Raw genomic sequence first — 27,940 nt, 5'->3', positions numbered from 1 at the left:
ATAAAAGCCAAATAATTACATAATTTATATAACTCCAACAATACAAATTCTTAAAATGGCAAAATGACAGAAATACAGAACACATTAGTGGTTTTCTGGGGTTTAGGGGAATGGATGGGCTGGCACTAGGGAGGTGTGCTTGTGAAACCGACAACACAAGGGACTTTCTTGTTGATGAACCTGTTCTGTATTCTGACAGATAGTAGATCCATGAATCTATACATGTGATTAAAATGCACAACCCAAATATACATCCATACGTCTGTCCGCGCACGCGCGCACACACACACACCCACACACACACAAGCACAAAGTAGACTGCAGCAAAAACAATATTCTGATCATGATACTGTACTAGAGTACAGCACATGTTACCACTGAGACAATCTGTAAAAGGGTTACTTATTACAACTGCTTGTAGCTTCTACTTTTCTCTTGTAATTTTCTACCATGAGCAACATGTTTTTTCTCTCCTTCTGGAAACAGTGTGTACTTTGCTTTGGGGGAACTATGACCTACCCTATTGGAAAGTCAAAGTATCTCACCATGCCTAGACAGTGAGCCAGCCAGGTTCACCCTTTCTCAAATTTTAACCTTGAACAGAACAGAGACTAACTCATCCCAGCTAGAAGTGTCTTGATGAGTCAATCCGTTAGTTCTAGCTACCTTAGTTAGTTAGTTAGTTAGTTCTGAAGCTGCCTTAGTTCTCTCAATTTCAGAGCCTGTTTCTTTCCTGAGGTTATGAGCTACCCCACATTCTTTAAAAAAAAAAAAAAAAAAAAAATCCCCATTTTGTTTTAATCATTCACATTTGGTTCCTGTTACTTGTCCCTAAAGCATCTAATCAATATTAAGTCCCCCTAAAAACATACACACACGAGGACGCCTGGGTGGCTCATTCGTTAAGCGTCTGCCTTCATTTCAGCTCAGGTCATGATCCCAGGCTCCTGGGATCCCACACCAGGCCCCCTCCTTGGTGGGAAGCCTGCTTCTCCCTCTCCAACTCCCCCTGCTTGTGTTCCCTCTCTCTCTGTCAAATAAATAAATAAAAATCTTGGGGTGCCTGGGTGGCTCAGTGGGGTAAGCCGCTGCCTTCAGCTCAGGTCATGATCTCAGGGTCCTGGGATCGAGTCCCGCATCAGGCTCTCTGCTCAGCAGGGAGGCTGCTTCCTCATCTCTCTCTCTCTCTCTGCCTACTTGTGATCTCTCTCCTGTGTCAAATAAATAAATAAAGCATCTTTTAAAAATAAATAAATAAATGGATGAATGAATGAATAAATAAAATCTTTTAAAAAAATACACAAAACTTTTCTTATCTAGTTTTTAATATTTTAATTTATAATTTTAACTGTTTGTACAACCTGGATTAAGGTTTCCTCCATAAACTGATACTCAAAAATGAATAAATTCTTGTAAATGAACTTAATGGAATGCAAATGTAGCTGGAGTTAAAGAGATGTACTAAAAAAAAAGTACTAAGCTCTAACTAAATGTCATGCCATGGCTATTTACATGAAAATATATTGTTGTGATTCCTGTTCTCATGTCTCACAGGCAAGGCAGATAATTATAATATGTAACTATAATATAACAGAGGAGTTGTTAAAACAGAGGTGTGTCTAAAATGCTATGTCAAGCACGCTTGGGTGGCTCAGTCAGTCGAGCAACTGCCTTCAGCTCAGGTCATGATCCCAAAGTCCTGGCATCAAGTACAGCTCCTTGCTTGGTGAGGAATCTGCTTCTCCCTCTCCCTCTGCCTACTTGTGCTCTGTCAAATAAATAAATAAAATCTTTTTTTTAAAATTTAAAAAATAAAAAATAAAATGCTATGTCAACACACACAAAAAAAGCCAATTCAGTAAAGGATCCAAACTATGAATTTTAACCTGTTCTAGCCTGGTTTTAAATAAGTGTTCCCACAGAAGATTTGGCCAATACAGTCTCTAAATCAGAGCATAAACATATATATTTTCAATCCTACTGCCATAAAGCAAATGTTAGCCCACATATTTTCAAACTGAAATAGTTTCTGCAGAACACTAGGTATCCCAATGATAGTATAAGTCAAATGATAATTTTAAAACTAAATGTTGATTGGTTTCTAAAATTATGACCAAATAAAGTTTATTACAAACAGCAAGGACAAAAGAGCACATATAATAAAACATTTACACAGTCATTTCAGTCTTATTGTTTCTAGACTAATTGTTTACTTATAAAGTAAAAATCATGCATCCAAAGGTGAGTTCAATTAAACTTGTAGAAGAGACTTTATCATTGTACATACATCCTTAGAATAAAGTAATACTTCTTACCTTCTGGAGTTGGAATGTACCCCAAGAAAATGAAAGAAAGAGAAAAAAACTTTTAATTTTAACAATAAAGGCAAAAAATAAACTCTCCCTTCCCCTCCCAGCAATATCCACAATTCTTCAAATTAGCACCCTCCCCCCACTTTGCTAAATAAAACATTTATTTCTTCTTTAGAATTCGCAAGTTAGCTCACAATACAACTTTGTCTAAAAATGCAATTAAACTCAGCTAAATAATCTAAACCATTTCAGAAAGCAGGTGCAGTACCTCAATTATATGGCATACTAAAACTATTAAAGCAGTCTGGAGTTAAATGCGGATGAATGAATATTCTTTAATATTCTTCCCATGCATTTCAGTTTCAAGGAGCCATCATAAAGCCATCAGCTATGGACCCTAAGGTTTACTAGCTTCCCTTTGATCCATAATAAACTCACTACCATGAAACTTAACACAATGGATTAGAATACTCTTTTCTGTCAATATCCAAGCCTTAGGGGGTTATTTTTTCATCATTAATCCTTTTTGACATCCCTACAAAGTCTGTGTTCGAAAGCAGACTATAACAGACAGATAAAGAAAACACAGGCCGAACTCAAAGTCAGCTAATTTTTAGTTAATATGGCATCAATTTAATCAATAATGTTCTTCATTCTTAAACTGAGATCTTTTCTAGTGAAACACCTTAAGACAAATCAGTTTGGCAAATAGTCCAAAGACCTACTCTGCAGGGATAATGATTTCTGCTGAAAAGCACAGACAATGTTGACTGTACTTCCCTTGCGACCTATTTTACATAAGGACAGACAGGAAAAAAACAGGTGCTAGGATTAGTTTTTGGTATGAGATGAACAAAAACATACTATGATACCATATGAGGGGGATTATTTTGCTCATAAGTAAATGTATTAATACTAATCAAACTCAACCAGGACTCCACTGAAGAGGTAAAATTTCAATCTGGCAAATTGTTTACTGAGCATGATCTTTGCTAACTGGTTCCCAGGATTCATTACAATTCCAACTCTAAAGAAGCTTGCTTGGGATTTAAGACTGAGACGTTAAAAAAACAAAACAAAACAAAAAACAGAAAAACAACTTTTGTTAGAAAAGAAACTGAAGCAATACAAAACAACAATATAAAGGTCTATTTAGGGGCACCTGGGTGGCTCAGTTGGTTAAGCCTCTGCCTTCGGCTCAGGTCATGATCGCGGGGTCCTGGGATCCAGCCCCAGGAGCCTGCTTCCCCCTCTCTCTCTGCTTGCCTCTCTGCCTACTGATGATCTCTTTCTCTGTCAAATAAACAAATAAAATCTTATTAAAAAAAAAAAAGATCTGGGCGCCTGGGTGGCTCAGTGGGTTAAGCCGCTGCCTTCGGCTCGGGTCATGATCTCAGGGTCCTGGGATCGAGGCCCACATCGGGCTCTCTGCTCAGCGGGGAGCCTGCTTCCTCCTCTCTCTCTGCCTGCCTGTCTGCCTACTTGTGATCTCTCTCTGTCAAATAAATAAATAAAATCTTAAAAAAAAAAAAAAAGATCTATTTAAATACCCCATTATTATAAATTCTTAAACTTGTACTGGCCCTTAGGTGGCTCAGTCGGTTAAGCCTCCAACTCCAAATCTCAGCTAAGGTCTTGATCTCAGGGTCATGAGTTCAAGTCCCACACTGGGTCACACACACCCCTACCCCCAAAAATGTACCAGCCCTTTCAGAATCCAAGTTATTATAATGTCTGAGGTTTTTGTTTCAAATTCTTCCAGAAAGCCATTTACAGTTAGACAGCAACTATCCTAAAGTTATTATATGTCAGCACATAATATAAGTTTGATTTGAAAAAGAGACTAATCAGAAGAGTAGGGAAAACTAGGGATGTAGAGGCAATATGATACACTAGTAAGAACAAAACTTGAAGCAGTAAATCTGGGTTTCTAGTTTCATAGAACTTGTATGACCCTGACCAACCTCCACGGGCCTTAATTATTTAGTAATAAAATGAAATTAAATGGTAAATTCCAATTATCTCTGCCAGCTATAATATTTTATGACTAAAGTAACATAACTGGCTTAGAAAAGGGGTTCAGGAGGGACAAAAGGATGAGGAATGCAAGAAATTGCTCTTTAAATTGGGGCTATGATTTGTAAACAACTAGAGAAACTTCATTTGCAAGAAACCCACAACCACGCCATCTGCTTGTCCCCAAATTTTCCAAAACTACTATATAACTAGCATTTAGTCTTCCTTTGCAGGTCTTTTTCCATCAAGAACCAATGCTTTTAAATACTTCTCGACTTCTTTGAGGAGGGGCAAATAAGTAATGATCAACCTAACTTAAAAGCTAGGTAGTTGGCTACACTCTTACTAGCTACATAACTTATTCTCCCATATCAATTTTATGGAAGATTTAAGATTCAAATTCATGCCTCACCAAAATTATTATATATCAAGAATCCTTCTGACTACTCATAATTGGCCTAACTCAGAAAATACTCAATCTGTGGATGATAAATTCATAAAACCAAGAAATCTTCCTAATTTGTCTTTCCTCTTCTACTTATGAATGTAAAGAAAAAACAGGAAGAGAACAGCATCTCAGAAAATTATTTTGTTATTTTTCTCTCCTTTCCTAAAAACTTTCTCTATTAGCATATATAAGAAGAGTCAAGGTGGGGCGCCTGGGTGGCTCAATGGGTTGAAGCCTCTGCCTTCAGCTCAGGTCATGATCCCAGGGTCCTGGGATCGAGTCCCGTATCGGGCTCTCTGCTCAGCAGGGAGCAAGCTTCCCCTCCTCTCTCTGCCTGCCTCTCTGCCTACTTGTGATCTCTGTCTGTCAAATAAATAAATAAAATCTTAAAAAAAAAAAAAAAAAAAGAAAAAGAAAAATCAAGGTAATAGACCTAATATGATGAACAAGGCAGGTTAAGAAAACTTGGGGGTGAGGGACAGGCACCAAAAGCAATGGCTACTTTAGAAGGAAGGCCTGAGTCCCACATTTAATGCTATGAAAATACACTGTAAACATCAATGGTTGCCAAGCCGATGAAGGGGGGAAACCTGATGTACAGAAGACTAAGGAAAAAAGTAATGAGGGATAACAGCAAGGATTAGCAGGAATGGTCTCACATACATAAAGCATTAGCCTTTGTATGCTTTACCCACAGTAGGCATACTTAACGTCTGTGCTTAGCTGCTCTCTTTCTGATAAGACACAATATCCAGTTTGCACTCAGTCTTTTAACTTCTCAGCTGTTAGATATATACTGCAATGCTGAAGTAATAAAAATGCCTAAGGCTAACTTCAATATAGTCTGGGGTGGGAAGACCATTTATAGTTTAGCTGGAGGATATATACCTTTGTTTCAATTTGCAATTTTCTAAAAGTAAACATTTATATTTAAATAACTGACTTCAGTTCCTACCTTACTAACACAGACTTGTAACATAAATGAAGTATATTATCATTTAAAAAAAAAAAAAAAAAAGGAGGGGCGCCTGGATGGCTCAGTGGGTTAAGCCTCTGCCTTTGGCTCAGGTCATGGTCTCACAGTCCTGGGATCTCTCTGCCTGCCTCTCTGCCTACTTGTGATCTCGATCTCTCTCTCTCTGTCCAATAAATAAATAAAATATTAAAAAAAAAAAAAGGATATATTCTTGGATTCTGTAACACACCAGGAGAACTCCTTACTCACTGATTTCCAGAACAGGTATTGGGTATTTATCACAGACAACAGATACCTACTCTACAGCTCCAGATCATTCTACCTTTTCACTGCTATCTCGAGACTTATAATCAGGTCCTACACCAGAAGACCTTCGCACCTCTCCAGACATTCAGAGCTTTTCTTTTGAACCCACAAGTACATGCTCAGTGAATCCTTTATCAGTTCCTCACATGACCAGTTCCTCTGTTCTTTTCTACAGTAAACGGTAGCTACTGAAACCCAGAAATCATTTCTTATCTCCTCCTTCCTTTTCCTTCCCACATCCAATCCAAAAGCAAGTCTTAAAAGATGTATCTCAAATCAGTCTATTGCCTCCAGCACTAGTCAGGTAATCCAAACCACCGCATCTCATCTACTCTAATAAAACAGCCCCTTTATTAACCTCCTTAACCCCTTCAGTCCAATTTCATGATTTAAAATTGAGTGGGTGAGACCTGATGAAGACAGAGTAGACCCACAACAGCCTCTTTCCCTCTGGCTGGTTACAACTAAAACCTGTGGACAAAAATACAAAAAGCAATTTCCTATATAAATACATGTACACAGATGTTCACAGTAGCATTATTCCTAATAGCCCAAAAATGAAAATAACCACAATGTCCACCAACTGATGAATGGAGAAACAAAATGCGGCATGTGCATACAATGGAATACTATTTAGCAATAAAGGAACAGAGTACTGATAAATGTTACAGTATGAATGAATTTTCAAATCATCACACTATATGAGAAAGCCAGTCACAAAAGGACATGAATTTCATATAATGATTCCATTATATGAAATACCCAAAACTGCAACTCCATGGAGACAGAAAACCCATTATTGGTTGCCTAGGGCTGGGATACTGGGGCTAAGGCAAGGCAAGGAAGAGGAATGACAGCTAATACTGCAGGGTTTCTCTGGGGATAATGGAAATGTCCTCGGTGAATATATTAAATAAAAAGACTATGGGGCACCTGGGTGGCTCAGTTGATGAAGCATCTGCCTTTGGCTCAGGTCATAATCCCAGGGTCCTGGGATCAAGTCCCACATCAGACTCTGTGCTCAGCACGGTCTGCTTCTCCCTCAAACCCTCCCCCTGCTTATGCTCTCTCTCTCTCTCTCATAAATAAAATCTTTTTTTAAAAAAGAAAACACTGAGCTGTATGCTTTATAATGTTTTTAGAGTATGTTCATTATATGTTAATTTTTAAAAAGCAACTACAGGGATGCCCGGGTGGCTCAGTGGGTTAAGCCTCTGCCTTCGCTCAGGTCATGGTCTCAAGAGTCCTGGGATCGAGCCCCGCATCAGCTCTCTGCTCAGCGGGGAGCCTGCTTCGCCCTCTCTCTGCCTGCCCCTCTGCCTACTTGTGATCTCTCTATGTCAAATAAATAAATAAAATCTTAAAAAAAAATTAATTAATAAAAAGCAACCACCTTAAACATTAAAAATTAAGAAAACTGGCACATTTGGGAAATCAAAACTTGATTCATATGGGAGTATGTAAAAAGAATTTAACTTTACCCAATGAGAGGTCTGGTCATTGCTCCTGGAAATAATCACAAGGCCCTATGACAGAGTTGAGCAGCCAGACAGCAACACTGTAATTTCGGGGAGGGTCTTTTATTTTTTTAAGATTTTATTTATTTACTTGACAGAGAGAGACAGTGAGAGAAGGAACACAAGCAGGGGTAGTAGGAAGCTACCCACTGAGCAGGGAGGCCGATATGGGATTCGATCCCAGAACCCTGGGATCACGACCCAAGTGAAAGGCAGACACTCAGCAACTGAGCCACCCAAGGACCCCATGGGTAAGAGCTTTTAGCCACATTGACAATAAGATTAAGAGTGAGAGCTTGGTCCACACAGTAACAGATTATCTCTAGAGGGGCTAGATACTAGAAACTCAAGATCAGCCACATGGGTCATAAATCATGCCTAGAGGATGAACCACCAATAAAAACTCTAGACACCAAGGCCTGAGTGATACTGGCAGTGTTCCAGGCATATTATCACAAACTGATATTGATATTTAACACTACCCTAAGTCATAGGGCCAGGATGACTGGAAGGTCTGTATTTGGTAATTTACCTTAACTCTGCCCTATACATTTCTTCCCTTGGCTAATCTTCATCTGTATCCTTTCCCTGTATCCTTCCCATAATCGTTAAAGTTTTCAGTGAGTTATACAATTATGGAAAATTTATGGATTTAAATTTTAAAATTATGGAGCCTTGAGAGTAGTCTTAAGGTTCCCTGAACTATACAGTTGGAACTAATAAGTGAAGTCAATCATGTGAACTGTTCCCTCTAACGCTGCAGTTGGCTAAATTCACACATTGTGAGTTTTCTGGGGGTTTTCTCACCATTTTATTAAAGTGGCTCCCAGACCCTGGTTGAGGAGATATACCACTGTAGGTGACAGATAAAATTATGAGAAAAGCTCTATCTTTCTGGCTAAGACAGGGAAAAAGAACACCAAAGGCTGGGGGTAGGGGAGATTGTACTCCTGAGAGAAAAGAATAGGACAAGGAATACCCTAATTCTCACAGGAGCCGTGGGCTCATCCTGGAGCTCTGTATACTTGGGACATTCCCAATCAACACAGGAAAGGCTTTGAGAACTGATCCACAGCTCACATCTCAGACTAATAACCCTGAGTGGCACATGCATGAAACAAATCTCACCTACAGAAAAGTGAACATGTAGTCTGATGACAACAGGATTGACTTGAAAGAAGGATGAAAGGAACAAAGCAAGGAATCACCATTCTCCAGAGGTTTATAATAGTAAAGCAGAGCCTAAAATAATATAATATTAAAAACGTCCAGAATACAATCTTAAATTTCTCAGTAAACAATGATCCAGGAAAATGTAAGCAATTCTCAAGGGAAAAGCAATGGACAAATGCCAACCCTGAGATTACCCAGATGTTAGACTTACCAGATAAAAATGCATTCAATATTACTATACTCCATGAGGGAAAGAGAAATGAACTAATATATATGTGAAAGAAAAACATATTATACTGCAAAACTCAAATTATTCAAAAGAAGGCTCAGATGGTTAAGTGTCTACCTTCAGCTAAGGTCCTGGAATCGTGCCCCATGTTAGGCTCCCAGCTCAGGAGGGAGTATACCTCTCCCTCTGCCTCTCCCCCTGCTTGTGCTCTCTCTCACGTGAATAACCAAAATCTTTTTCTTTTTGTTTTTTAAGATTTTATTTATTTGACAGAGAGAGAGAAACACAGTGAGAGAAGGAACACAAGCAGGGGGAGTCGGAGAGGGAGAAGCAGTCTTCCTGCCAAGCAGGGAGCCCAATGTGGGGCTCACCCCAGAACTCTGGGATCATGACCTGAGCCAAAGGCAGCTGCTTATCGACTGAACCACCCAGAACCCCAAATAAATAAATAAATAAACCGTTTTAAAAATCCCTAAAATCCACCAGATAAACAGGCTAAATAAGAAAAAACATATGAGTTGGTTTTAAAACACTGTCAAGATTTTTCATAAAAAAGTGAAGATAAAAGATTAATCGATGTTCTAAGGTGAGAAATCCTAGATCCCATACAGAAAACAGTCTTGTAACCACTCCGCTTGAGAGCAGATGGAAACAAATCAAGTAAACCAAAGTGGTGTGTGGGGCCAGACAATGATCTAAGTTATTCCACTGAAAAACCACTGAAGGCTGCTCAGCTACTTATCAATTTACTGATTTTTACCTCCAAGTTCAACCTTCTTTATCTTTCTCTGTGGTAGTGGAGCTGGACCCTATAAACACTTCTCCTTTGCCAGCTGGCTCGGTATTAAGTTCTGTCAGCAGAGCGCTGGAAGAATGCTGCAGACTGAAAGGGGGCTTTTCTTCTGGTTTTACTGTGCTCTTGCCTGCCCGCTCTTAACGGCAGGCAGCACCCAGCAACATGAGGGACATTCAGTGGCACCCAACCTTCAGCAAGGTTCAGCAGAATGACTGTGGGTAGCTTCCCAGAAAATTCTGCTGGTGCCTCAGCTGGCTCTGCAGTCAATGTGGGATAACTGCCCAGCAGGAAGCTTTCCAGCAAATTCTACTAATACCCAGTAGGCAGTTTCCTATTTGCCAGGCCAGGCTACAGCACCAGTGATCTTTGTCTCCACTGGCAGAGCCCCACCTACTTCACTAAGAATCACAACCTTGGGACATAGAGGGAGACCTTGAAAGTTACTCTTTCTTAGGGCACTCTGCCTCAACCCTATAGGTACTGGTTGCTCCCCTTAAATAGTTAACTTCTGGTTAACCAACTAATAACTTAACCAGTTAACTGAATAACTTCCCTGTTCACATTACCATGTAGCTTTTGTTTGGTGACCAGACCCTGAGACTTAATAAAACTGTATAACACCAAGACTGCAGAAAGCATCCTGAAAAACCCTTTTAAGTTCTTGAAGAGACTAGTACATCAGTCTTTCTCAGCCAAGAGCCAATCACTTCATGTTTAATACTTTTTTTGTTGGCTGGTTGGCTGGCAAATATACATAATGTACAAGTTACCATCTAAACCACTTGTAAGTATAGATTTCACTGGCACTGAGTACACTCACAATGTTGCACAACCATTACCACTGTCCATTTCCAGAACTTTCGGATCATCCCAAAAAAAACTCTGTACTAATTAAAACAGTAACTCTCCGATCTTCCCTATTCTCAGCCCCGGGTAACCTCTATTCCACTCTGTGTCTCTATCAGTTTGCCTGTTCTAAGTATCTCATATAAATGGAACTGTACAATATTTATCCTTTTCCCCCCTGTTATACCACTATTTGTCCTTTTGTGTCTGTCTTATTTCACTTAGCATGTTTTTCAGGTTCACCCACATACATGTATCAGAATTTCAATTCTTCTTTTTTTTAAAGGTTTTATTTATTTATTTGTCAGACAGAGAGAGCGCACAAGCAGGGGAGCAGCAGGCAGAGGGAGAAGAAATCCCTCATGTGGGACTCATCCGAGGATTCTGGCATCATGACCTGAGCTGAAGGCAGCCACCTAACTGACTGAGCCACCCTGGCGCCCCAGAATTCCAATTCTTCTTAAGGCCAAATAATATTCCATTGAATGTGTATACTACACTTTATTTACACACTCATCTTCTGATGGCCATTTGGGCCGTTTCCACTTGAATATATTTTAAAATAAAACAATATAATATGGACTACTCAAAATTAAGTGAGCTTCCTCAGAATGGGGAACACATGGAAAACTAGAAAGGGAAAAAAGGATTGAAAGCCATGTACTGAGGACTGAAGACTGAAAATTAACTAAAAAGTAGCACATCTTCAATAAAAAAATTATCTATTTCATTCTGTCTAAAATGACCTCTCTAAAAACTTTAAAATTTTAAGACTATCACTTAACATATCACTGCAGCAAGAGGATAAGCTGTGACTACATCAGAGTATAATCTTCCAACGTCTGATACTTCATACACGTATTAACAGGTAGGTTTTTCAATGTCTGGTATGTATCAAGCACAAAAGAGGAGGGGGAAGAAGAGATGCCACTGCCCTCACGCAGCTCCCTTAATATAAGCTATAGAAAAGCTGTGTGATTTTTTTTTTAAGATCACGAAAATATGTAATTTCAAGTCTTATGAAGAAATAAACAGAACACTATAATACACTAAAAAAGGAAATTTGCTCTAGCTCGTAAACTCAGCCAAAGTTCTCTGGAAAAAACATATTCAAACTGAAACCTGACAAATAAGATGGAACTGAGAGAAAAGCACATTTCCTGCTATGAAGGCAGGATATACAAAGGCTAAGGTGGGAAAAGCTTTCCTACCTCTTTGAGAATTGACAACATATAATACTTAAAGCGATGATAATGGAAAATTGCACTTAAGGTAGAAGGTAAAGAGCAGGGATGCCTGGGTAGTTCAGTCGTTAAGCGTCTGCCTTTGGCTCAGGTCATGATCCCAGGGTCCTGGGATGGAGTTCCACATTGGGCTCCCTGCTTAGTGAGCCTGCTTCTCCCTCTCCCACTGCCTGCTGCTCCCCCTGCTGTGCACACATGCGCTCATGCCTGTCGAATGAATAAATGAATGAATGAATGAAAGAAAAAGATACTGAGCAAAAAAACTGAGATGGAAGAAGGAAGAATGCCTGTGGTCACTTCAGGTAACAAAAGAGAGTTTCAGGAAGGAAGCAGTATTCAGCTGTGTTAAAAAATGTTGAGAAGCAAGAGCTAGGTACTAAAAGTCACATGGAGTTAACAAAATGGAAGTCACTGGTGAGTTAGAATGGCTTTGTGGTCCCATAACTGCATCACAACAATATAGTTTAAACAAGAACATCTACTTATAAATTGTTACCACTAAGCGAAGCCAGAAGCTATTTTTGATGACTCTTCCATCTGGTTACTTTTTCTAAATTTCTTCTTTTTATCCTTCTTTGTTTATTTACTATTCTTTACTTATTTACTATTCTTGCCTGCTCCCTAGAAATGATAATGACAAGTATAAAGTCATAGAGCCTTAGAAATTTGGAGCTTGGGGCGCCTGGGTGGCTGAGTGGGTTAAAGCCTCTGCCTTCAGCTCAGGTCATGATCCTAGGGTCCTAGGATCGAGCCCCGCATCCGGCTCTCTGCTCGGCGGGGAGCCTGTTTCCTCCTCTCTGCCAGCTTCTCTGCCTACTTGTGAGCTCTGTCTGTCAAATAAATAAATAAAATCTTAAAAAAAAAAAAAAAGAAAAGAGAAATTTGGAGCTTGATGACTCTGCACCTGGCATTCAGAGCTAAGGGACTGATGGGAGTCTGGTCTCTATACACCAGATACCCTGGTCAATTTCCCCAGTGTTTCAAAAGTCTAATTTCTATTCTATAACTTAACACTGTTATGAAACAGTATTAGAATACCTTAGCAGAACTGTTTCTCAGACCACAAAAATTACTGTCTTTTTCTCCTATAACTTTGCACAAATTGGTGGTATTAAATAGACATTATGCGGGGATGGGGTAACTGGGTGATGGACCTTAAGGAGGGCACGTGAGGTAATGAGCACTGGGTATTACATAAGACTGATGAATCACTGAACTCTACCTCTGAAACTAATAATACACTATATGCTAATTAACTCGGTTTAAATTTTTTTAAAAAGTAAAAAAATTAGGGGCGCCTGGGTGGCTCTGCGGGTTAAAGCCTCTGCCTTCGACTCAGGTCATGATCCCAGGGTCCTGGGATCGAGCCCCACATTGGGCTCTCTGCTCAGCGGGGAGCCTACTTCCTCCTCTCTCTGCCTGACTCTTTGCCTACTTGTGATCTCTGTCTGTCAAATAAATAAATAAATCCTTTTTTTTTAAGGTAAAAAAATTAAATAAACAGGCATTATCCTTTAGTCTTAATCTAATAAATCTTATCTAATTCAAGTAAATATTTAGATTTGTATCATTGATAAATTAAGAGATTACTTTTTTAATTTACAAAAATGTTTAAAAGCTAATTCTTTGGGGCACCTGGGTGGCTCAGTGGGTTAAGCCTCTGCCTTAGGCTCAGGTCATAACCCCAGGGTCTGAGATCAAGCCCCACATTGGGCTCTCTGCTCAGCAGGAAGCCTGCTTCCCCTCTTTCTGTCTCTGCCTGCCTCTCTGCCTCCTTGTGATCTCTGACTGTCAAATAAATAAAAAAGCTAATTCCTCAAATGCATTTTAATGTTTTAATTTACAAATGTTCACACAAATTCTGAGATGCATTACATAAAATGAAATAATACTAATTTATATTTCATTGTTTCATAGTAATAAAACAAACCTAATTTGTTCCCGGCCTACTGACATTTGGCCACAAGTCAAAACAAAATTTTTTTAGCTGTGTTAGCAAAGCGCCAAGAACTCAATTTTGTATTAAAGAAAATGAGAATTAAAATCTAGAACATGCAATAGCTACATATCAAAAAACTAATTATTGTCCATTTACATATATTTCAGCACAGCTCACTATTACTCTGGCATCTGACTGAACAATTCTTTGGAGTGAAGGACTATATAGCATAATATAAGACATTTAGTCTCCCTGTTTCTTGAACATTACATGCCACAGTTCTCCCCTTCTTTCCAGACACTCTGAAAATCAAAAATAACCCCATAAATTCTGGACACCTTCCCTAAGGGCGTTTACACAATGCCACCCCTACTTGAGAACAACTAGCAGCGGCTTTAAAGCACTGCCACCCTTTCCACCTTTTAGCGACAATATCAGGCAGACTCCCAGATTTCCACATTAACAACACCAAGTATGTGGACCGTAATTTTAATGTTTCTTGATGGCAGAGGATCTTGATTATGAAGTGACTATTATGTGCTATTATTAATACAAGGCTCTAATAATTAAAGTATGTTTTATCTTTGGTCCTGTATTAATTGACCCTAAGCTGTTTTATTTGCTATACATAAAACTATTACTTGAAATATATACTACTTTGTTCGTATCTTTTCCACTTTATTCCTCTGGGCCAAGGTTATTTCTTCCTAGACTGTCCACCTCGAGAATTTTCCCTGTACTAGACAGTACTTTTCACCTGCTAATGACAAGCTTACTAAATCAAAAACCTGAACTCATAGATGAAGGCTTGAAGATGGCTCCAGGCCTTCCTAAGAATTAAAGTGCATGGGTTGGACACAGCTAAGAATTTTTTTTTAATTTACTTGTGGTTTTGTGACTGTGCTATTACCGAAAACTTAAAAGATCTAACAACTAAATAAATCAGAAACTAGCAAAGCAATTATTACTAAATAATCAATCTTCAGGAGTAATGTATACTGCTTACATGATGAAATAGACTAATCGAGTATTATAATTATCACTAATAAAATTTAAATAACTCACCTGATTTCTTTTAGTCCTTCTCTCTGGATAACTTGAAGAATTTCTTTATGACTCATGGGTGTATTGGGGTATTTTTCTAAGACCTGAGAAACAAGTATATAATAATAAATTATTTTTAAATTTTAAGTTACAATAATTATATATGTAATTATATTTCTTATTCTTATTAAAACTAAGTATTAATTTCTTCCAGCACATATATATCCACAGACTTCCTACCCTTTTTATTTTGGGACAATAGGAAAAACAGAAAATTAATGGAATATAGATTCTTCTCTTTTTCAGCCACAAACCACATGTCAAGTCCTGAAGTAAAAATAGATCAAAAGGATAAGATTAATAACTAAATTATTATTGTGTAATATGAAATTCTTTACTTTCTGCCTCTACCCCCATCACATGCCTAACTGTGGATCTACTGTAAGTACTTAAAGATTATCCATCTTTACATTTCCAGCAAAGATTAGTATGCCAAGAGTGCTCAATAAATTCTTAACCAAAACAAATGAGTAATACAGTTGTAGGAATATTAAAAGGTACCTATGTTCTGGCGCCGGGAAAAGAGGAATAAGCATAGTCTGTTCTGTCTCTCAGGCTGAATATAACTAAAAACCTGGACACAAGGCATGAAGCAGCTATCTAAGGACCCTGGAAATGGTAGTCAGCCTGGAGAAGGAAACCACAACTCTAAGTCATACTAACCCCAGAGTGAATTTTCTGGTTTTGTTTCCTCTGGGACCACTCAGCCTAGACTCAAAGGCAGTACAAATTCAGAACTGTCAGCAAAGTACAGACAGAATTGGCTCCAAAAGAATTCTTTTTGGTCTAAGTATACATAAAGGGGGCCCCTAAGGAGATGGAGTTTTCTAGGTTTTTCCCTCTTCCCCTTGACCTATGCCCCCAAACAAGCCAAGGGCAGCAGCCCTGGCATTGATAATATCAACAGTGGCCAAACAGGGACCTAAAACTCCAATAAAACAGAATCCTTTTGTTTCCGAAAGCATGAAGGGAATCCACATGGCTTTCTTTCTCTGCCATCTTGTTTGGCATCAAACTCAAATGTGGTTGTGGAAGTATACAGTAAAACAGAGAAATGAAGCCCCAACTGTCCAGCCATGGGACAAGGAAGAGAGTCTCTAGGAGCCAGAAAGTATCAGGGAACTTGTAAAGAGAAAAGAGCTCGAAAAACTGATACCATGAAGATCTAGAAACACTCCTGGGGTCACTCCAGAACTATGCGTATGTGTATCTGACCATAATCGTACCATGAAGATCTAGAAACACTCCTGGGGTCACTCCAGAACTATGCGTATGTGTATCTGACCATAATCGTACTATCACGTCCCCAAATTAGCCACTAGGGGTGCACACTTGGAAGAGACCCAAAGCCCTCTGCAAAGGCTTTGAAAACTAGACATTGGAATTTTAGTGCAAAGAAGACGGGTTTAAAGTTTGTGATCTAAACCTAACAAAGTCAAATGCCTGCTTTTATTTTTTTTTTTTAAAGATTTTATTTATTTATTTGACAGAGAGAAATCACAAGTAGATGGAGAGGCAGGCAAAGAGAGAGAGAGGGAAGCAGGCTCTCTGCTGAGCAGGGAGCCCGATGTGGGACTCGATCCCAAGACTCTGAGATCATGACCTGAGCCGAAGGCAGCAGCTTAACCCACTGAGCCACCCAGGCGCCCAAATGCCTGCTTTTAAAAAACCGTCCTCCCCCCATCTCTCTCCACTGATTTTAAACTTGACTTTCTGAAGCACAGTTTTAACAGCTGCTTTAAAGTCTTTGTCTGGGGACACCTGGGTGGCTCAGTCATTAAGTGTCTGCCTTCAGGTAGGGTCATGATTCCAGAGTCCCGAGATTCTCTGCCTGCCACTCCACCCACTTTTATGTGTGTGCACATACTCTTGACCAAAAAAAAATTTTTTTTAAATAAATTCTCTGATAATTCCAACATCTTTGTCATCTTGGGTTTATTGTGTGTAGGTTGTCTTTTCCTTACGAGTTCTTGAGGTTTTCCTAGTTCTTCATTTGTCAGGAGATTCTCGATTGTGTATTAGACATTTTGATGTTATGTTATCTTATTGTATATCTCTTTAAGTACAATGGAGAATGATTGGGGGGATGGATTTTTAAGGGAAATCCACAGTATTAATCTGGCTTGTTTCACTTAGTATACAGCTACCACCACACATATGGCAGATCTCCTTCTTTGTTTGTGGCTGAATAATATTCCATTGCATATATATAGTAATTTTTTTTCATATAGTAATTTTCTTTATCCCATCATCTGTTGTTAGACACTAAAGTTGTTTCCAGAGGCACCTGGTGGCTCAGTTGATAAGTAGCTGCCTTCAGCTCAGGTCATGATCCCAGAGTCCTGGGATAGAGCGCCATGTTGGCCCCCTGCTCAACGGAGAGCCTACTTTTCCCTCTCCCTCAGCCTGCTGCTCTGCCTAATTGCACTCTTAATCTCTCTGTCAAATAAACAAATTTTTAAAAAAATATATAAATATATATAAAAATTAAAATAAAGTCATTTCCATTTCTTAGCTATTGTGAATAATGCTGCAATGAATACAAGGGTGCAGATATCTCTCCAAAGATACTGATTTTATTTTCTTTGGATATATACCTAGAAGTAAGATTACTGGTAGTTCTCTTAAATTTTTTGAGGAACCTCCATATTGTTTTCCATAATGGCAACTTATGCCCCTTATGTAGCAAAGAAAGAGGTTATTTTTTTGTTTTTTGCTTTTTTTTAAGGTTTTATTTATTTATTTGATAGAGAGAGAGAGATCACAAGTAGGCAGAGAGGCAGGCAGAGACAGAGGGGGAAAGAAGCAGGCTCCCCGCTGAGCAGAGTCGGATGCAAGGCGTGATCCCAGGACCGGAGAGCATAACCTGAGCCATAACCCAAGCCGAAGGCAGAGGCCCAACCCACTGAGCAATCCAGGCACCCCCAAAAAGAGCTTTAATATAGAGATATACACACAAAAGATGATCAAATAAGAACACAAAAGACTGATATACTTAATATAAAAACAAAACCTGAACCCACAAAAAACATTATCTTCCTATAAAGACTATTTTCCTATTGTGCTACCCAGATAGAATTTTTACATTTCTCCCTTAATCTGTAAATATTTCTCACTGGCTCATGGTTTACAAACCTTGCATAGCCATTCTACTTCATCTGACCCTCACAACAATGCAAGAAAGAGCAGAAGAAGGTACGTCAATTTCACAGGAAGAAAAGTAAGACTCAGAGAAGTTACAAGCATAGCCTCAACTTAGAAGGTAAATAATGTATATGAAAATAAGAACATCTATTAAAAAAAAAAAGAATATCTTTAACTTATGGAGTAACCATGAGCATCAAAGGAAATATTTTACTTTGCTTAAAACTGGAAAAAAAAAAAAAGCAAATTCTCAGGAATTGTGTTACTGATTCTTTTTTCACTGTAACAAATGCCAAATGTTTCAGATTATTTTTAAGTTTTCAAACAAGGGGAATTGCTGCATAAAGTTATTTTAAATATTACCAAATTGCTATCCACCAGATGTATAGGAGTTTCAATATACCCTTAACTAGCATTTGTATCATTTCAAAAATCCTTGGCAATTATTTTAAATACACAGATACATAATTTTAAAATGTTAGTTACTAATGAGGTTTAATTTTTCACATCATTAGACATTTATATTTCCTCTGCTGAATGACCCTGATATAAGGTCATGAGCTACTTCATCTAAATAATAAAAATCGGATTAAAAAATAAAATTCTTGGGCGCCTGGGTGGCTCAGTGGGTTGAGCCTCTGCCTTCGGCTCCGGTCATGATCTCAGGGTCCTGGGATCGAGTCCCGCGTCGGGCTCTCTGCTCGGCGGGGAGCCTGCTTCCTCCTCTCTCTCTCTCTGCCTGCCTCTCTGCCTACTTGTGATCTCTGTCTGTCAAATAAATAAATAAATAAATAAATAAATAAATAAAAATGATTAAAAAAATAAATAAATAAAATGAAAAATAAAATAAAATTCTTGGGGCGCCTGGGTGGCTCAGTGGGTTAAGCGTCTGACTTCGGCTCAGGTCATGATCTTAGAGTCCTGGGATAGAGCCCCGCAGTAGGTTCTCCGATCAGCAGGCATCCTGCTTACCCCTTTGTCTGCCTGCCTCTCTGCCTACTTGTGATCTCTCTCTCTCTCTCTGTATCAAATAAACAAATAAAATCTTTAAAAAATTGTTCTTAAATAAAAAAAATAAAAAAACAAAATTATTTAAAAACGTGTAAAATTGAACAACCACGGGGTGCCTGGCTGGTTCAGTCAGTGGAGCATGGGACTCCTGGTCTTGGTGTAAGGAGTTTCTGCTCCATGTTAGGCATAGAGCCTACTTAAAAAACAGATAACAAACAAAAAACTTAGCAATTATATCACAGAAATATCAGAGTTGTCTTAACACTAGAAATAACACGGTTTTTATTCCATTACAGAAAGCAAAATAGTCATTGAGTTTGCCAAGTCTACCTAAATGGATTTTCTTTCAACAAGTAAAAGAGTAAAACTGTACACCATATTTGCCCAAAGCAGAAAACTACATTAAAAGCACTGGTATGGGTATAGCTCCGTATTTAGTTGCTATTCTAGGCAGACTCAGTTTCAACACAGAACTTCCCTTCAAATAATTCATTTGGTTGCTCAAAGGAAACACAAAGCCACTGAAATCGACAAGGAACTGCAAGTTCTTGGAAAGTGGGAAGATGTAGAGGGTTTTGTAGACCATACTGAAAACCCGGGAGTTGACAAAAGACCACTTTGTGCAACAGACATTATGCTTGCCCTGGTCAAGAACTAGAAGGGATTTCTAGGGAAACTGATACAGTCCTCAACCTGGCGATTAAATTTCACCCTGTTACTAATCATTAGGAAATCCGGAACACTAAAACCACATAATACAAATTTAAATAAGGGCACAAATAAGAGATCTTGATTTTCTTAAATGGTATCAAGTGATTACAATAAATATTCCTCTCCCTACAGACACACAGCAGTGAATAGACTGAGGCTCTGTTTTGGTCTCTGTAAGAGCTATTAACATAAGTAAGGGATTTAGGCTGGAAAAAAAATTTTAATTGATGGAAAACATTCAAATGTTTCAAGGCATAGGTACAGAGGTCAAACAGCCTGCTTCTAATAGCTCTAAGAATACATCCTAGGTGACTAAAAGACTCTAAACCCCGATCCTTCATTGCTAGAGTGAGGATTAGAACATTCTCATAAACAGGAACATGAAATAAAACATTCTGCAGTATTCTTAACTTACCATAAGTGGTTGATAAACAAAAGTGGCTTTTGTTATTATTAATCAGCTATAACTATACAACAAAACTGTTTCCCCAGTTCACATTTCTGTTACTACCCTCATTTAAAATTTCACCAGTGGGGACACCTGGGTGGCTCAGATGGTTAGGCATCTATCTTTGGCTCAGGTCATGATCCCAGGGTACTGGGATCGAGAGCCCCACAGTGGGCTCCCTGCTCACTCACTATCTCCTTCCCCACTGTCCCCCCTACTTGTGCCATCTCGCTCTGTCAAATAAATAAATAAAATCTTTTCAAAAATAAATAAAAAATAATAATCAAGTTTCACCAGTGTTTGTAAGGGAGATGAAAAACACAAAGAAGGGCTCCTGGGTGGCTCAGTCAGTTAAGCGGCTGCCTTCAGCTCAGGTCATGATCCCAGGGTCCTGGGATCCAACCTCACATCAGGCTCCCTGCTCAATGGGAAGCCTGCTTCTCCCTATCCCTCTGCCTGCAGCTCCTCCTGCTTGGGCATTTGTGCTCTCTCGCTCTCAAATAAATATTTTTTTAAAAAGCTGAATATTTATGGGCACCTGGGTGGCTCAGTGGGTTAAGGCCTCTGCTTTCGGCTCGGGTCATGATCCCAGGGTCCTGGGATCGAGCCCCACATCGGGCTCTCTGCTCGGCAGGGAGCCTGCTTCCTCCTCTCTCTCTCTGCCTGCCTCTCTGCCTACTTGTGATCTGTCTGTCAAATAAATAAATCTTAAAAAAAAAAAAAAAAAAGCTGAATATTTAGAAACAACAACAAAAAAGGCTACCTGCCTTTTGATTTTTCCACTATTTTCATCTCAGATAATTAACAATGCCCTACACTAATTCCTACTGGTAGTAACAAACAATTACACAAGCAAAATTTACAATATGAAATAATTTTACATTAAATGGCAAGACCTGGGGCGCCTGGGTGGCTCAGTGAGTTAAGCCTCTGCTCAGGTCATGATCTCAAGATCCTAGGATCGAGCCCCCAGCCCTCCATGGGGGTGGGGGGGTCCTCTGCTCAGCAGGGAGCCTGCTTTCCCTCTCTCTCTGCCTGTCTCTCTGCCTACTTATGATCTGTCAAATAAATAAATAAAATCTTTAAGAAAAATAAAATAAAATAAATGCCAAGATGTCACAATCATATCATTTCTCTAGACTTTTTTAAAAATATTTTATTTATTTAACAGAGAGAGATATCCCAAATAGGTAGAGAGGCAGGCAGAGAGAGAGGGGGAAGCAGGCTCCATGCTGAGCAGAGAGCCCAATGCAGGGCTTGATCCCAGGACCCTGAGATCATGACCGGAGCCGAAGGCAGAGGCTTAACCCACTGAGCCACCCAGGTGCAACTTCTCTAGGCTTTAAATCCTGTCTACATTACAATTATCTAACTATATAGAAGACCAGCTATAAGACTATTCTGCAAGAAAAAAGAGTGAAAAATTACTGAATAAGGCACTTGCATTCATTTGCAAAAATATTTAATTAATGATTATGATTTAATTAATCATAACGAGGCTTTTCTGTCAGCCCGAAGAGCTAGAAAATGGAAATTAATAAAACTTTCTCTGGTGGGGCAGCTAACTGGCTCAGTCAGTACATTTAACTCTTGATCTTGGTGTCATGAGTCTGAACGCTATACTAACTGTAGAGACAACTTTAAAAAAATAAAATAGTTTTTAAAAAGAAATTTAAAAACTTTAAAAAAAATCAAAAATAAAAATTTCTAGGGGGCGCCTGGGAGGTTCAGTCACGTAAGCATCCAGCTTGTGATCTTAGCACACGTCATGATCTCAGAGTCATTTCGACGGACCCCTAAGGTCTGGCTCTACATTCAGCAGGAAGTCTGCTCAAAATTCTTTCCCTCTCCCTCTGCCCCTCCCCCACCCCAAGACCTGGGCATGCACTCTCTAAAATAAAAAAAAATTTCTATGGCATATCAGATTTTTTTAAAGATTTACTTATTTGACAGAGATCACAAGTAGGCAGAGAGGCAGGCAGAGAGAGAGGAAGGGAAGCAGGACCCCTGCTGAGCAGAGAGCCCGGTGCTGGACTTGATCCCAGGACCCTGAGATCATGACCTGAATCGAAAGCAGTGGCTTAACCCACTGAGCCACCCAGATGCCCTAAGATTTTATTAACTTATTTGACAGAGCGAGATCACAAGTAGACAGAGAGGCAAGAAGCAGAGAGAGAGAGAGAGAGAGAGAGAAAGAGAGAGAGAGAGAGAAGGAAGCAGGCTCCCTGCTGAGCAGAGAGCCCAATGCGGGGCTCGATCCCAGGACCCTGAGATCATGACCTGAGCTGAAGGCAGAGGCTTTAACCCACTGGGCCACCCAGACGCCCCTGGCATATCATATCTTAACTGGAAAGTCAGTACTAGGGAGAGCCTGGATGGCTAAGTCAGTTGAGCCTCTACCTTTAGTTCACATCATGATCCCGAAGTTCCAGGATCAGGTCCTACATCAGGCTCCCTGCTCAGCAGAGAGCCTGCTTCTCCCTTGGCCCCATGCTCTATCTCTCTCTCTCAAATAAATAAATAAAACCTTTTGGGGAGGGTATGTGTTGTGGTGAACACTGTGTGTTGTGTAAGACTGATGAATCACAGAACTGTAGCCCTGAAATAAATGATACATTGTATGTTAATTTAAAAAATAAATAAATAAAATTACACCCAACTAATAAATAAAATCTTTCAAGAAAAAAAAAGGTTGGGGTGCCTGGGTGGCTCAGATGGCTAAGAGTCTGCCTTCGGCTCAGGTCATGGTCTCAGGGTCCTGGGATCGAGCCTGGCATCAGCTCTCTGCCAGTGGGGAGCCTGCTTCCTGCCCCCTGCTTGCCTATCTGCCTACTTATGATCTCTCTCTGTCAAACAGATAAATAAAATCTTAAAAAAAAAAAAACATTATTTGTGGGAATGCCTGGGTGGCTGAGTCAATTATTCATCTGCCTTTCGCTCAGGTCACAATCCCAGCATCCTGGGATCGGGTCTCTCACTGGGCCCCTTGCTCAGCAGGGAGTCTGCTTCTCCCACTGACCTCTCTCCTCTCATGCTCGCTCTCTCTCTCTTGCAAATAAATTAATAAAATCTTAAAAAAAAAAAAAGACTGAAGTACTCTATTTTTAATTTTTATTATGAAAATTTTAAAATATATACAAAAGTAAAGAGAACACTACAATCAAGAATTACAACACATGGCTTATAGCTTATTTCATCTATACCATCAGCCTCTTTCCTCCACAAAACTGGATTATCTTGAAGCAAATCTCAAATAGTTTATCCCTAAATACTTTAGCTATATCTCAAAAAAAAAAAAAAGACTCATTCTCTAAAAAGCAAAAATACCATTTTAAGGGGCACCTGGGTGGCTCAGTGGGTTAAGCCTCTGCCTTCAGCTCAGGTCATGATCCCAGGGTCCTGGGATTGAGCCCCACATCGGGCTCTCTGCTCAGCAGGGAGCCTGCTTCCTCCTCTCTCTCTCTCTCTCTGCCTGCCTCTCTGCCTACTTGTGATCTCTGTCAAATAAATAAAATAAAATCTTTAAAAAAAATAAAAATATAAATATATAAAAACTAAAATAAAGTTGTTTAAAATAAAGTTGATCTCAGGGTCCTGGGATCAAGCCCCGCATCAGGCTCTCTGCTTAGATGGGAGCCTGCTTCCCCCTCTCTCTGCCTGCCTCTCTGCCTACTTGTGATCTGTCTTTCTCTCTCTCTCTCTCTGTTAAATAAATAAATAAAATCTTTTTTAAAAATACTATTTAAATCTTCAAAAAGTAACTATAATTCTTTAATATCAATTTAGACCATGTCCCCAATTTTCATGGAAAAAAAGCGTTTTTCTTTTTTAAAGATTTGAGGAGAGTAAAGAAGCGCACGCGCGCGCGCACACAGGAGCAGGGTGGCAGGAGAGGAAGAGAGAATCCCAAGCATACTCTGATGTGAGCTCTGGGCCTGACACAGGGCTCAAGCTCACCACCCTGAGATCAAAACCTGAGCTGAAACCAGCTCAGGTCATGGTCTCAGGGTCCTGGGATTGAGCCCCACAACGGGCTCTCTGCTCAGCAGGGAGCCTGCTTCCCCCTCTCTCTCTGCCTGCCTGTCAAATAAATAAAATTTAAAAACAAAACAAAACATAGTTGCTTTGCTCAAAACTGTATCCAAAGATCCCTACACATCACATTTGGTTAACACAAGTCTTAAACTCTCTTTGATTTTATGACTTCTTTTTTTCTTCCAATTTATTTACAAAGAAACCAGGTAGACTACACCATATAGTTTCCCACATTGTGTATTTCACTAATTGTATAGGTTTGTGTCCCTCATATTTCCTAAAAATTAGAATTAACACCTAAAGGCCTGCTCAGATTCAGGTTCTATTTTAGGAAAAACACTTGACAGGCAGTATACTTCCTGTCACACCCTATCAGAACACACAAAATTACCTGTGGTCTCTTTTTCTGAAATGACTATTATAAAGTTTCATATTATAAACTACAAATTATTTTATATTACAAACAACAGTTTCCCACCAGCATTCCAACCTCTTGTCGTAACCACTACTGATCACCACCCTAGACTTGTTATTTTATTTAGGTGTTCACAAATGGTGATAATGTCTACTATGCCTTCTTCATTCATCAGCTAGAATCCTTCTAAAAAAATGTTTTATCCCCATCTACTATTTGGTTACCTGAAGGACACATGGCTCATACAGAAAAAGGGTAAGTGCTTATTTCTTTTAATGATTTTAAGAATAATTAACTGGCTCCCCTAGTATACTCTAAAGGTAACCAGTAAATTTGGGTTTTTTTGGGGAGGTATCATTAGAAATATTTTATGAATAACATTTTATGGAATGTTATTATGAATTTTAATATACTTTTGTGAATTACTGTATTTCCTCCCTTGCAAACTGGTTATTCATGACCACCGCCCACTTAGTATATATTACATTTGTAGAGTTCTATCTTCATATTCAATATAGTAAAACTTTAAAATAAATAAGTAATAAAACTTACTGTCACATTTCTTACAAATATTTTTTCCAGCTTATTATTCATCTTTTCATTATGTTGCCTTTCCATGGAGGTTTTTATTAACTTCACATATCACAACTGATTGGTCTTTTCTTTTGATTTCTTTTTTTTTTAAATTAACATATAATGTATTATTTCTTTGGATTTCTTTTAGCACTTCTAAATTTATCTTCTCTCCCTTCGATAGCTTAATATTTTTCCATATTTTCAGTTCCATCTAACTTTGAATTCACTTAATTTTTAATAAGAAAATATGCACAGGGGCACCTGGGTGGCTCAGTGGGTTAAAGCCTCTGCCTTTGGCTCGCTCGGGTCGTGGTCCCAGGGTCCTGGGATCAAGCCCTGCATGAGGCTCTCTGCTCAGTGGGGAGCCTGCCTCCTCCTTTCTCTCTCTCTGCCTGCCTCTCCGTCCACTTGTGATCTCTGTCAAATAAATAAATAAAATCTTAAAAAAAAAAAAAAAAGAAAAGAAAAGAAAATATGCACAGGCAGAGTGACAAAAAAATGTACGCATAGTAGAGAAACCCAAGAGTGAAAGACGGAGAAACAAAATGGCTACGTAGATTTCTGAGCAAAAATAGTGTAGTCCATCAAATCAGTATTACATACTATTATATATTGTATTACTAGTCCTATTACATTATTTTACTGCAAGTTTAATGTAAACAAGACAACAGTACCTTTACAAAACATGTAGCTTACTTTAACCACAGGAGGGCAGTGTTTATCAAACAAAAGTATCATTTCTTTGGAATTGTTCAAGGAACTACTTCTAAAACAGTTTTTATTACTACTTCATGACAATCGGAGTAGGTCCTCAAAAGAATATTTTGTTTTAATGTAAAACCTATGCCCAGCGTGAGGCTACAACTCACAACCAAAGATCAAAAGTCACCAGCCAGGCGACCGGGCTCAGAATAATTAAAATTAACACCACACTGAATTAAAGCATTATAAAATGGGTTTTTAACATGTACTTAAAGGGTGCCTGAGGGGCTCAGTAGACTGAACATCTGCCTTTGGCTCAGGCCATGATCCCAGGGTCCTGGGATCAAGACCCACATCTATCTCTGCCTGCCACGCCAACCCCCCTCGCCCCTTGTGCACATTCTCTTTCTCAGACAAACGAATCATTAAAATCTTTAAAAATAAAGTCCACTTAATACATCTGTTTCTTTACTCATAGATTCTTCCATCCAGCTAATAAAAAAGATATTAAAATTATACTTTCAGTACCAGGAGTAATGTAGAGAGCCCCTAAGACTCAAGTTTAACTCTAGCATAAATAACAGCAGTATTTCCATTATTCCTGCACTTAGGAGCTCCTTCCAGATACGCGGAGATATGCAGACCCCAAATTCTACATCATCTAGATGATTTTATTTTGCATTTAAAATGTACAGGTAAAATATTATAATCTTTATAGATTTGTCTCAGTGTTATATGACTTACTATCCAAAAGTTTCAACTGGTGTAACTAATGTCGCAGTAATGAAGGAGGTCACCCAGAGCACATGCACAATGACGAAAGCCTATGCTACAGAACCAACACACCAATGCCACAGAGTCACGAGAAAAGCCAGTGAATAACTAAGGAGAAGAACAGGAAGAAAATCAGAAGATCATGAGCTCTCAGAAAAGACAGAAGATTTCTAAGAAGGCTGGAATGGTGAACAATGTCAAAAACAGATAGGAGTTGCGATAACAAACCTCAAAATCCACTGTATTTTGCAACAAGGAGCTCTTTAATTAGCTTTACAAGTTCAGATTCCACTTAAGAGGGAAGAAATCAAACTTGAGAGGGTCTAAGCACTCCACAGGAGGTCCAGAGGCAGCAACAGGGAGTTAAAACAACTCTTCCTACAACAGTGAAGGAAATGTGGAATCAAGGAAAAAATCCTTTAGTCAAATGAACCTGATCAAGTTTTCAAGAACCAGGATAAAAGGAAACAAAAGTACCCCTAGCTGCCCAATTCCCCCCATTCCAACATGAGAGGGGAATAGATGACCCAGACCAAGTTCAACAAATCCTTCATTATCCAAACTTGTGCTACTTATGGTTTCACCCTTGGGAACAAGATGAATTCCTAGGATGCAGTACCCCCGACCTACCAAACTATCAAAAACTCTCTAAGTGAGTTTAGAAGCGAAACAGATAACAACACATGGAATTTTGAAGGAATAACTAATAAGAGTCAAATATCTGAAACGGAAAGAGGGAAAAGGACCCTACCTGGCTGCTTAGCGTATCTGTTGATCACTACCTCTGTCCTGAGATGCACTCCTCTGTTCAGCGCCGTGACACCAGACTCTCCTATCCCTCCTGCCTTTCCACCTGCGACTTTTCATTCTCCACAATCCTTTAACATTGATCTTCCTCAGGATTCTCTCTTAATTTCTAATCTCCTTGCACCTTTTCATCCTCACATGGTTTCAAAAACCAATACGCTTCTACAGTAGCATTCTACACACACACCCCAATAAATACAGCTTATCACACTGTATTTATTATAAATGCATTTTTTAAAAGAATTATTTATTTGTTTGACAGAGATCACAAGTAGGCAGAGACAGGGAGAGAGAGAGGTGGAAGCAGACTCCTCGTTGAGCAGAGAGCCCGATGCGGGGCTCGATTCCAGGACCCTGAGACCATGACCTGAGCCGAAGGCAGAGGCTTTAACCCACTGAGCCGCCCAGGTG

The 27,940-nt window shown here is 39.2% G+C and overlaps 1 protein-coding gene across 4 annotated transcripts in view; it reads right to left on the bottom strand.

Moving 5' to 3' along the window:
* The window catches only part of ASXL2 (ASXL transcriptional regulator 2), a 132,245-nt gene that overhangs the window by 69,627 nt on the left and 34,678 nt on the right, over window positions 1-27,940 (bottom strand). For 3 of the 4 annotated variants that reach the window (XM_004745947.3, XM_004745948.3, XM_045079295.1), the window contains exons 2-3: window positions 14,868-14,950; window positions 9,751-9,753 (exon numbers count right to left, since the gene is read on the bottom strand). In XM_004745947.3, coding sequence (XP_004746004.2) covers window positions 9,751-9,753; window positions 14,868-14,950 — 86 coding nt within the window. The remainder of the gene's footprint in view (window positions 1-9,750; window positions 9,754-14,867; window positions 14,951-27,940) is intronic. The other variant, XM_013052986.2, reaches the window with a different exon arrangement.

This window comes from Mustela putorius, unplaced genomic scaffold, assembly GCF_011764305.1.
Source record: "Mustela putorius furo isolate JIRA1106 unplaced genomic scaffold, ASM1176430v1.1 tig00000281_pilon_pilon_pilon, whole genome shotgun sequence".
Classification (NCBI taxonomy): Eukaryota; Metazoa; Chordata; class Mammalia; order Carnivora; family Mustelidae; genus Mustela; species Mustela putorius.
This window is presented reverse-complemented; position numbering and strand designations above follow the sequence as displayed.